Below are 12878 nucleotides of genomic sequence, written 5' to 3' on the forward strand. Positions count from 1 at the left end.
ATTAATATAAACTCCCCCCATTTAGTTATACAATAACCTATCACCTTTCTTACATCTTGATGTCTTTTAGATAAAAGAAGATTTATTCCATTATTATGGAAAATCATTACAATTTAATAGTGTGTGTGATTGTAAACCTAGCCTGATGTATCATAGTTAGCATCTACAAATGCCTCTACCTATGTTCCTCAAATATGAAGTCTATGTTTCGCACTCCCTAAACCAAAAGATCAATTGATAACGGGAGATCTGATTCCATCCTCTAACGTTCGATATCTCACTCAATTAGCTGATGGAGTAACACTAAAATTCAATATTGTTTGTGTCTGTAAACCTAACCCATTGACTTGCAGCTATAGAATCTACAAATGCTTCTTCCCATATCCATAATACTAAATAAATACATGAACCAACATCCTTCAAAAAATAAAAAACATAAACCAACTAAAATATATGGGATAAATCATGGTTTCTTCAAACAAATTTCAACTTAAGGTTTGTATATCCAGCTTGAGTCTTGTGTCGTTCAAAAAGATCTTGAAGTGCTTCAAGAAACTCACTGTGTACTTTGGCAACCTAAATGTATAGAAGAAAAAACAAGTTTATATGAGCATGACTTCAAAACCCCTGAACTCTTTTAAATAAGAAAAAAATACATTTTCATAATAATCTTTGTGAATATTAATATGGAGGCTGGCGCCTGGGAACACTAAGATGCAAGTTAGCAAGCTTATGTATATATATACCTGAGCATTATGTAAATATATACCTGCTCTCTTGTTGGTTCCAAAATTTTCTCAACCTGAATTGGTCTACCCACCGCGACATACAATGGATTCTTGAATGGTATAGGAGATCTATAAGAGGAGAACAGATATAGGGTGCATTACCATCAAATATACATATGATACAAAAAAAATTCGAGAGGCTGCTGATATGTCAAATAAAAAATGACAGGTCTCTAAAATATATCAAATAAACATATATTTGAAATTTTTAATCATCCATCAAACTTCGTTTTAGTATATGGAAACTGAAAATTTCTCGTCATGTGAAATTGTTCATTTTGGAGTTTGCTGCAAAGACTATGTTCCTAAGGTATAGAAAACATATAGTTTGTTTTGCTTCCATTTTTGAAGTTTCCTATGCCTCAGTCCCTAGTAAAAATTTATTTAATGTAACCTATTTCATGGTCCTCAATTGATTTCTCTCTGCATAAATTTTGCTACACATTTTCTTAAGGTATATGATGAAACTCTTATTCAATTTGATTTTTCTCACATATTTTGTGCTCAATTATTTACAGGACATATATTGGGAATGGATAACTCCCTTGAGAGACTTGATATAATGTAATACACAAAAGATACTACTCTTTATTTGAGGACATATCTTGGGATGGATAACTCACTTTATTTCAGGGTCTACTAACCCTTAACAATTAACGTACTAACATTTTACATTCATAAAATAAATAAATAGAGGGAACACCTCCAAATTTAGTACTAAATTCGAGATTTTTCTTTACCACTCTGAGTCCCTTTTGCATTTTGATAGAAGTGAGCTTGTTTCTTATTTCTTAGGAAAAACTGATTGGTAACTTGGTTCATTTTCAACTCCCACTACTAAAAAAGCAAAAATTTGTGAGGGAAATTTAGAGAGGGAAAATGCAAAATCCCTCTCTAATTCTGTCACTAAATTTTGCGTCCCAGGAATTCGTGAGGAATTTTAACTTTTCCATCACTAATCTCCCTCCCTAATTTTGCATTTTCTAGTAGTGTCCCTCTCAATCCATTAACTATCTCATCAATTTTTCAGTGAATTCCAATTGTGAAAATTAAGGTTCCATGTTACATGATATTGAGTTCTGTTCGAAACAAAGACCTGTAAATACAATTGTTACTCTCTTAGATTTGTTCATGTGGTGAGAAATTTGAAGCTAACATTTACCGGACGAATGTTAGGGCTTGACATTTACTGTTTATGATACCTAACAATTGTTACTCTCTTTTGGAGCCATTCATGAAATCTAACGGTGACAGAGTTTTCGTATTACATTCGAGAAATTGTTGTCGCGATATATATAAAACGCTCTTTTCGTCAATTTCTATGAATTATGAAAACCTATTTATTTTATCTCTTGATATATTTCTTTGTTCAGATTGGCGCTTGATTCGTGGGACAATGCTATCATTTTCTTTGAAAAGGAATCTATTTAAATTATTTACATTACAGTTAGTATGTGAAAACAAAAGTAATGATATAGAAAAATGAGAATGAAGCAATTTGACTTAGAAAAGAAAGACATACCCGAGTACTCCCCAAAATATCAGTTGAATCGTTTTCAAAGACCTCGCAATATTCTCAATTAACTTACCAGGAACTTTCCACCATTTATAAGTTTTTGTCTGTGACCAAAAAGGGAAAATAAATGCAAATCAACATCATCTATTTAAAGAAGACAATTGGTAGGGGTGAGAAAATGCATAATGTGACCAACTATATCAGTCTTTGAAAGTCGCTTAAAATTCAACACCAACTTTTTTTACTATATATATAGGAGTATAAGAAACACCGAAAAATCGAGAGTAGAATAAAAAGAAATTAAGCCAAAAACAGAAACATACCACCATAAATAAGAAGGGGGGAAATCACAAGAAAAACCGATACTACCACCTATCACCAAGACAACTACAAATATTCATCGCTCCCTACATACTACTAGTCCGCCTAGAAGATGAGAGGAGGAATGGTACAACATCGACAAGAGAGATCAAGAGCCTCCAGTAATCCAACCGAAGTTGACTAAACATCAAACTCCCTTTCACACCACTTTATCTGATCGAGCACAAGTTCCACCTCCCCTGAATAAAAGGATATGGCCAAGATTCGTACAAAGAAACCACTTTCAAGTAGAGAATTTAGTTTTGTCCACCATTCTCCCCGATGGTTATCCTTCCATAGAAGATTGAATTATTGTGGGGATTCCATATGGACCCACATAAGAACGTGTCAAATTCAAGCCAAACCTAACATAGCTTTTCGTCCGATCATAAGACTCTGGAAAAGCTAAAATGATCGGATGAATCTTGCAGAGGCGCATATTCTAACCCTAACCACCTAACAATTTTATACCATGCAAGAAGGACCACGCCACGGGTAAAGAACAAATGGGAAGGCGATTTAAGTGAGGCATCGTGCAACTCAAAGGAGATACCACTAAGGTTCATTGACACTGTTTATGAATGACACAGTGGATATACACATTTAAAACGTAAGGTGAATACAACCAAAGCTTAATGAGGATTTTTCCAAGAGTAAGACTAGGTAAAGAAAAATGGATGCACTATAATGGTACAACTATGAAGTCCTTTTATGTGATGCTCTAGTAACGAGAAAATTAAATCTTGCAACAGGACGAAGAGAAAATTCTAGGGGGTGAAAAGGAGATGGTATAGCTTGTAATTATACCTTAAAGAACAAGGGTAATTGGAAGCAAGGATATTTTCAAAAGGACGAAATTGATAATCCAGGGGCTTAAGAGGTTGTGGTGAAAACTTATCAAACTACCTCAAAATCCTTATGTAATTGGGTGGAGGGACCTTCAAAAGGGCATAAGGCATCCCATGGTTGAAGAAGTAAAGGTTAAATCTTGTCAGACTCCACGGTTGTTGATTGCTAAAGTGACATCACCATCGATCTAACGATATGGTGGAGAATTGTTGAATTGTGCCTTGAAATCCCCATAGGTTGTCATTTGTTTACTATGCGCCATGTAACTGTTGAAAGTTTACACGATGTCCAAAGTACCTTCCCATGAACGATGCACAAAAAAGGTCTGCGCGATACACACATATGTATTTTTTTTTTCTTCTTCATATTTCCTATTTGCTATGTATAAGGGCTAAAATAGTTCTATAAGTAGAAAGCACAGGTTTGGGGTTTCAGTTTATGAGACAAAAAAGGCAAACCTATAGAGACCAAAAGAGGGAACCTTTTAAGGAATAAATAAACTAAAGATTGAGGATTTTGGGAGAGATTATAGGATTTGGAAACACCATTCAAACACCATTGGTTGTAAAATCATTTAATCTCTTTGCCATGTAAAGAAATCCCAACAAAGGATAAAAGTTAGGAATTATGGTTCAAAGCTAATTTCTTATAAAGTTTTGGTTTCTTTTTGTAAACAACTCTTTGATAGTGAATTGGAGATCTCTCTTTACAACATATGTACGTAATCCTGAAAAGGATCGAAACACCAAAGGATGGCCTTAAGAGTTCAGAGATTCTTAATGGTTGTTTCGCCAAGGAACAAAGTATCATTTACATAACGAAGAGGCAGGTCCATCTTTAGATTTAATATATATATGGGAGATTCTTAATGTTAAAAAAATGAATTTTATAATAATAAAAAATTGAAACTAAATGTAATATTTTATAAAAATTATATTAAAATAGCCAGGTTCATCTTTAGATTTAATATATATTAGACGCATGTATAATAATAACAAAATAATTAGATATGACAAAAATAAAGAGATTAGTATAAGAATGTAAAATATATACCTGACCAAAGCAGAAAACTGGAACAAGGGGGTGACCCATCTCCATTGCTATTCGAACAAATCCTCTTCTTTCTTTGAGAAATACATTCTATATACATTATATCAACTTCTTATTAGGAGAAAATCAATGGTGTTATTGCTTTTGAACATGTATGATTTACGTGTTCAATTTTAAATTGTTTTTATACGTTTTTCAAATGAATAAAGAACGAGGACATACATACTTTGCTCTCTGAAATATTAAGACCATATTCAACATACTATATAAAAAATAAAAAATAATTAGAGATAAACATATACAATGTCTCACAATTTTTTTAGAAACGTATAATATCTCACATTCTCACAAACTGGTAATATTTTATGAAAATGTGGTTTAACGAATTGAAAATTGAAGTATTTTTTCTTTTTTAAAAAATAATTTTTTAATTAAAAATCTTTAAATAGTATCCCAAAGACATTTGTTAACAATACATTTAAATAAGGGAAATATTAACAAGTAGATTTATCTAACATGCACAAATAATTTACTCTTGTATCATGGATAAGCCTATTTTCTGCCATTGGTACAATAAATATCATCATATTTAATTTAATTTAATAATAAAATTTATTGAACCGATAGTTAAAATAACTTTATACATGTAGCAAGAATATTTATATTTTTTGTGGACCACAGGTCTCCACAAAATCAAGCACTTGTGCAAGATAAACTTCACCATTAATGTCATATTGTCATGTACCTCGAACCCATGCTCCATAAAAAGGGTTTCACGGTTTCCACCAGGTACTAACATGCAACTATTGCCAGCTTCCAACAAGGAAATTAAATTCTTCTTATCCACTGATGTAAAACCCAACCATATCCATACTTGTCTCAAAAATGGTATGTAGAAAACCTATTAATCCATAAAACAAGATGAGAACAATTAAATTATAAATTTATAATCCTTTCCACCTTTCATTAATTATTATTAATTTAAAAAAAAAAAAAAAAAAAAGTCACAAGCAAAATTCTTACTGAGCTGCTGACAAGAAATCTTATATTTGGAATAGGGAAGTCTACGTTATCAAGAAGTGCAAATATGCCGAATGGAAAAACTGAATGTGGCTCATAGGCAAAAACTGCATAAAGGAAATGCTGTTATTTTTATATCAATGGTTTAATAACAACAAGATACAAACTATAGCTATATTAAAAAGAAAAATATTGGTTTTATCAACCAAATTAAATGGTGCAACTTGCTAAAATACAAACTATTTTCTATGTTAATACAAACCATAAGATTGGTTTGGATGGAAAGCTTGTGGATCGTCGTCTAAGTGAAGCGTGATAGGGAAATAACTACGAACATGTTTGCCTATGAATCTGAAATATAGATAAAAGGAAAATGCTAAGCTTGTGAATTGTTATTTATTGATAATTTTGAATTAAAATAGTGAAATCATAAAGCTAAGGGAAAGAAATCACAAATTAATCAATTACCTGGATATTTTTCGACCCAAATAACTGTTCTTATTCGCAGGAAGCACCATAAACACTATGAGCAAAGCAAAAACTCTGACATGCAAATTGCAATTTCACCATAAAAAAATATTTGAGACAAGAGAAGAAAATAAATATAAAAAAAGAAAGAAAGAAAGAAAGAAGAAAGAAAACGTACAAAAGTGCTTTTGAGAGAGGTAGGAAGAAGAGAGCAAAGAGTATCAAAGCAATATTGAAATGAATTGCTCCGAAACACAAAGCTAATGCTACAACAGATTTTAAACGGTTACTTGATTTAGTGTTTCTTTGTAACACTTTTCCCATGATTTTGTTTTGTTCACTTGGTTATGACAAACGAATGATTTTTATTTTTTTGTGTGTGCGGCTTTATTTAAGATGGGAGTATTATTTTCCCATGTATTATTTTAATAAATGAATTTCCTATATCTGTTAAAAAGTTATAAAAATGAATTCCTATGTTTCTAAAAAAGTTCAGAAGTTAATTTTTTTATATAACATATTTTCAGAAATAAAATAAAATATTTTCCATAATTTTATTCATACGGAAATGGAAGAGAATAAAATATTAAATTAAAGGTGGGAATAAAAATGAATTACTACGTTGGTTAAAAAGTTAAGAAATTAAAAAAGTTTTAAAATATAGAAGCTATAAAAATGAATTCCTGTGTTTGTTAAAAAGTTAAGAAATTAGTTTTGAATATAAAGTATTTTTAGAAATAAAATAACTTTTCATTTTCCATAATTTTATTCATAAGGAGATGATTGAAAATGAAATATCAACCTAAAGATGGGAATAAAACTTAATAATTATCTTGTAATTACTCAAGTGTGAAAAGTTGATCAAATACATCAAACTTTTCTCATACTCTATTTTTTTTTCTTATATTTCGATCAAAGAGAAATTATTGTTTAATTAATTAATATTTAGTAAAATCTCCTTAGATTTGGGACACGTTTCGGTCTAGATGCAGCTATAGATAGCCCTTGTGAAGCTCGTGGTCCAAAACACTAATGGAAAAGATGAAAATTAATGTTCACACTTCATTATATGTTAAGAAACACATGAAAATTACACATTTAACGACATCCACAGTTAACTGCCGCTGCATAGATTAATCAGCAGTTAATTGTTGTCGGTTTTAAATTCTCGGTAGTTAACTGTCAATACGTATTGATATTGTTGATTAGAACAACCTATTTCTACTCACTACTTTATCATAACCTTTTTTTTCCTCTTCAATCTAAACCCCCAAATCAATTTTTTTCCACAATCTTTGTCCAAAATCATTGAAACAACAATCCTAGAAGGTTTCAACACACTTTTGACGTGAAAAAGGTAATGCCAACATGCATGTATCGACACTTTGCTGCCGATGTATGGGCTCATCAGTAGTTAACTGCTGATGGGATTTCAGTATTTAACTACTGAATAGTTAAAATAACGCAGCTACTGTCTATCTTTTTGGGTTTTTTTTAGTTTTCATTAATTATGAAATTGATGTTGTTGCATTAGTTATTGTTTAATCATAGTTATGTTTTGTTTATTTATAGTTATGATTGAAAACACAGATGATGATAATTAAACACTATATTAAGTGTTTGATTAGTAACACATGTCTGCAAGAGTAGTCTTGTAAACAATTCGGAACAGAGCAGATGGTATGCAAAAGTGAACCAACATAAATTGAAGTCTGTGGAGGACTACTACATGGAGATGAGAGTTGAAGGAGGATGTGAACTTGCTTTGAAGTGGTTCAAAGGAAAAACATAGACATATCAGTCAGGATTGAGACGTAAAAATCTACTAAATGGAAGAAAACTCATTAGGTTACTTTTCTTTGCAATTTCCTTTTTCAATAAGTTTAAGATTTTCTGTTAGAAATAATTACTTGCTTTAATTGTTGCTAATCTTCATGGCGGGAAGATTTTGAATTTTAAAGAGAGGCGGTTTTCTCAATAGAAACGTGGGAGACAAGCGGTTGTCTAAATGGAAGAAGTGCTGATCGTGGAGTTAGGCTTTTTCCAGTTATTTTGCTATGTATAAATAGTAGTTTTTCATAGGAAAAACATGTCGCAAATCACTTATAGAAATTCTACAACACTCGAAATACCGGCGCGAGAGAAAATAGTTATACATAATGTATGTAAAGGATTTGTCGAACCACCTTTATTTTTAATACATAGCAATTTTTCTTTTCTTTAATTTAAGTTTCTGCACTTTTAACTTTTAGTCTTTTATATTGCATTTACTGAGTTTTTTTTTTTTTTTTTTTAAACCTTTTTCTATCAAAAGATGTCATATGGTCTCGTTTTGTTCATAATGCAACCTATGAATTTGATGACGGTAAACAGCTGCCTGCTTGTAGAACTATTAAGGTAAGAGAGAGTATGTGATGAACTTCTAAGATTCATAGGAATCTCAATTCTTTTATGTTTCAATAACCTCTGAGAGGGTAAGGCCCCACTATAATATTTCATATGTTGGCCATTGGACTTTTAGTGTTACGTGTAACTTTAATGTGAGCGGCAGGTGAAACTTGACACCTAGAGAAACATACTCCCCCACGAACTTATCACTTAAATAGTACCCTTGTCTTATAAGTGAATGTTGATGTGTCTTTAATCCAACATAAAAATATAGGGGATTCGAAGAATTCTAGTAGCTGCTAAAATTCTACAATCAAACCAGATTACTAATTTACTTATGTTTTACGCAATCAAATAAAACTTGAAAACTCCCCCCAAATTTACTACATTTATTTATTTTAGTTGTTTTTATTTTCTGTTCTAATAAGAAACACTAGTTGCTGAGTTGCAACGACAATCCATGTGAAGATGATCTTATTTATTACTTGTGAATCATTTGATACACTTGGCGAAATTTTCTATTAGCTATAGCTCCCCATGTGGGATTGATATTTGGGAACTTCTACTGTACACTCAGAAAATGAGGTGTACCGGTACTCCTGTTTCTTAATTTTATAAATGAACGATCATTTTTTATGTAGTAAATAGTTATTTGTCAATATTTATATTTTATAGAACAACATTTCATAAGAAAAAACATCATTTAATTGTTTATAAGAATCATACTAATTTTTTTATGAATGTTCTCAATTATAAGTGATCAAAATTTTAAAAAATAAATAATTATTTCGTTGACACTTTTGATGAATAAGATTTAGTTATTATAATTATAAATGATAAAAAATAATATTTTTTTTTCAAAAAAACAACTCATTTAACTATGAATTTAAAGAGTAAGTGTACCGGTACACTCAAATACAGTGGGTGTACTGTAGAATTTGCCTTGATATTTTTATACTATTACTTGGACAATGTATACATGCACTTAGTCAAACCACCTTAAAATACGTGGTGTATTCACGGAGACACCAATCACACACATTCCATCCCCATCACACACATTCCTTCCCCATTTCTCACACTTACTATAGTGTCAAAGTTCTAACGTGTTTTCATTGCCTTACCCCTCACTGGAGAACTACCTCCACCTCATCAGATTTCTACTTTCAACGCATCAGAAACTACATCGCATGAAAACTTTGTCGATTACTCATTGACTTGGTCCACCTAGACAGGGACAGACCCAAACTTTCGATATTGGTGTGGCTAAAATTTCGAAGAAAATTTATATATTAAGAAAGAGAATTAGTGACAGAATAACCACAATAAATGTTGAAAACGAGAGCAACGAGTGCTGAACCCAAGAAATGCCAGATGTAAATGTAGCGTTTACCGCTAGGCCAAGTAACCAAACATGAATGTCATCCAAAATTTATTATACATAATGCATTATTTAATTCTAGTATATGAAAGATAAAAAATTGGATAATAATCTGGTGTGGCGATAACCACACTCAGTCATACAGTGGGTCCACCCCGAATTCAGATCATACATAAATTGTTGAATTTTGTGTTCAAATGAACCCCGCATTTTTTATATAGAAGAACTTGATTTTAATTATGATAATAATTGATTACACTAATCAATTGCACAAAACAAGTTTTTAAAATATATGATATGATGTATTATTATTGCTTGGAGAGGTCATCTCACATAACTTCAAAATATAACACCAATTTGATAAAAGTAATTTATTACATTGACACATAGTTTTTAAAATAGAGAAAAACATAACCAGACCATAACAATGACAAAGACACAAAGAAACAATAACAAATGGGAATAGGAGACAACATCCATCACCGATCGCTAGAAGAGAGTTCATTCAAATGCATCTTTTAGTGACTTTAACCTTTAAACCATATTTCATGTGAAGAACAAAAGAAATCTTTGGGGTTACAGGGTGACCTTCCACTATCTTTATGTGAAAATTCTGTAACAAAGCAGCTGCGACCATCTTCATTTGAATGAAACTAAGATCTTTACCCAAACAACTTCTAGGACCTGTATTGAAAGCTATGAACTTGTAAGATGGTACATGTATAATGTGTCCTGTCTCTGATACCCATCTCTCAGGCTTAAATTCCATGCAGTCTTCTCCCCATATTTGTTCCATCCTTCCCATAGCGTACAAAGAGTACAATAACCTTGTATTTGGACTAACACGCTCTCCACTAGGTAGTATATCGGATTTGATTGCACATATATGCTCAAAAGGTACAGGAGGATAAAGTCTCAAGGCTTCACATATAGCTCCATGAAGGTACACTAGCTTATCAAGATACTCATCTCTCGAAGGAATCTGATTCTCCTCTTGTGTAGGACAGTTATCTTTGATTTCTTGAATTATTTTGGCTTCCACAATAGGATGAGTGGAAACAAGCCAAAAAAACCAACTTAGACCTGAACTAGCTGGACCACTTCCTGCTAAGAAGAGAGAGAGTGTATCGTCTCTAAGAAACTTCCCACTCATTTCTTCCTTTCCATATCCTTCCTTCGTCCGAGCTTTTTCCCGGACAAAATAACATTCGTCCATTTCTTCACTACCGTTGTACTTCCTTTGCTCTTGTTTGGAAAATGTTATACTTTCATATAAGAATCGGTCAAGATTTTCTTCGGCTTCCCTTAACTTCTTTTCTTGACCAACATGGAGCCATTTTTGTAGCTTCCATAGAAAACTTGGAATGAAGTGCCGGTACATTATCACCTCATCTATCACTGTAAGAGCTTTTTGATAAGCAATTTCTGTTAGCTCATTAAACTTGTTTGGAAGGCAATTAGGATCAAATCCAAATGCAATAGTGCAGATGCTATCAAAAGTGAACCTACTCAAGGCATCCTCCAGGTCCAGCTGAGCACCTATTTCAGATACATCATCAAGAAATGGTAGTAGGTAGTTCTCCAGCTTTTTCTTCATAGTTTGTTGGAAGAAGTTCTTGAAGGTTTTCCTTTTGAGAAATGAATGAAACATTGTCCTCTGTTGTTTCCATACGTTGGAATTAGAATTTAAAATACCATCTCCAAAAAAATCAAAAATTTCTTTGAAGTTGGACCCCCTTCCGTAGTTGCCAAAATTCTTGCCTGCAATGTGGTCAACATTCAATGGATCACTTGTAACGATAAAGCTTGTGTTTGTGAACCAGGCTCCTTCAAATCGAAATGTTCCTCCATTACGTTTCAAAATTAAGGTTAGATAATCATGGAATTTGAATAAGTGACGCAAAAGCGACGGTAGCATACCAATTATTGGCAAATTAATTGGTAAACTTCCATATCTATTGCGTCTCCAGTAGTAGATGTATAGGAAGATTAGAATGGCTAGTAATCCTCCAATACACTGAATTATTGACATTGTAGATTTACTAAAGTGTGTTTTCAAATTGCATGTGTTTTTCATGCATGCTTATAAAATGTGTACATGCTTTACACTTATATAGCCTTTAGTGCGTGAAGAAAAGTAACCACTTGACATTCTTAGGCGCATAGCATTAATATAAGTTGTTAGTTGAAAAATCCAATGCAAAGTTATATCAAGATAAGATAAATAGCGAAAGAGAAATTAAAAGATTAGAGACTATTGAACATTGTGAAGATAAGATGTGCCATGCCTCCTGTTAATGGCTCGAAATTTTCTTAAATACTATGGAACAGCAGTGAAGATAAGTGGTTTGGTTGAATATCTTAAATACTACAGAAAATATGTTTATTTTTTAAGGACAAAAAATTGATTTAAAGTACCAAAAAAAAAATTAATAGCTTAAGAATATTATAAGGTTTTTATTAGATGATCAAGCCATAAAAAATGATAGTCAAAAGTAAATATAGCATATTTCACTTTTAAAAACTAAAAAGGTTTTTTTTTTTTTTTGAGCAAAAAAAAAAAATTAAAAAGGTTGTAACTTAATTTTGTTAAGTAAATGTTGCAATGTTTCTTGTTTGAAAATTCTTGAATTTCTTTCTTTTCATAACGGTTGAGAGCCAAATTAACTGTTGAGATGTCACCTTACCAAATTGTTTGTTGTAGGAATTATACCGATTTATGCCAGATAATATTATTGGTCTCTGGAATATTAGTAGGAAGATTCTATGATGGCGTTGAAAAAGAAACCAATTTAAATCCTTCATTTTTGAGAATTTTTTTTAAAATCACTTAGCTTAAAAGCACTTTTTTATAAAAACATTTTTTTAATGACAACTAAGAATGAATTAAAATAGCACTAACTACCTTTTTGTTGCTCTTAAAATCACTTATAATTTTCTTTTCACTTTTCTTTTCAAATTAATAAAAAAACATAAAATAAAACTTTTTTTCTTGGGAAACTTTCCTATTTGATTAAATAAGATTTAAGTTGTTAAATAAAAAAATTTAATCAATGTT

General features: G+C 31.6%; 2 protein-coding genes across 2 annotated transcripts; both read right to left on the reverse strand.

Moving 5' to 3' along the window:
- Positions 1-328: 328 nt before the first annotated feature.
- LOC25482745 (diacylglycerol O-acyltransferase 2D) lies at positions 329-6388 on the reverse strand. The gene is made up of 9 exons (XM_013611338.3): positions 6230-6388; positions 6052-6126; positions 5846-5934; positions 5587-5690; positions 5309-5464; positions 4567-4653; positions 2311-2408; positions 770-857; positions 329-576 (listed from the first exon to the last, which is right to left on the reverse strand). Exons 1-9 carry the CDS (start codon positions 6373-6375, stop codon positions 475-477), a joined length of 945 nt encoding a protein of 314 aa, XP_013466792.1. The 5' UTR covers positions 6376-6388; the 3' UTR covers positions 329-474.
- A 3922-nt stretch (positions 6389-10310) lies between these two features.
- On the reverse strand, positions 10311-11852 carry LOC25482747 (alkane hydroxylase MAH1). The gene has a single exon (XM_013611340.2). The coding sequence runs from the start codon at positions 11850-11852 to the stop codon at positions 10326-10328; it is 1527 nt and encodes a 508-aa protein (XP_013466794.1). The 3' UTR covers positions 10311-10325.
- Between the last annotated feature and the right edge of the window lie 1026 nt (positions 11853-12878).

This window comes from Medicago truncatula, chromosome 1 (genome assembly GCF_003473485.1).
Source record: "Medicago truncatula cultivar Jemalong A17 chromosome 1, MtrunA17r5.0-ANR, whole genome shotgun sequence".
Lineage (NCBI taxonomy): Eukaryota > Viridiplantae > Streptophyta > Magnoliopsida > Fabales > Fabaceae > Medicago > Medicago truncatula.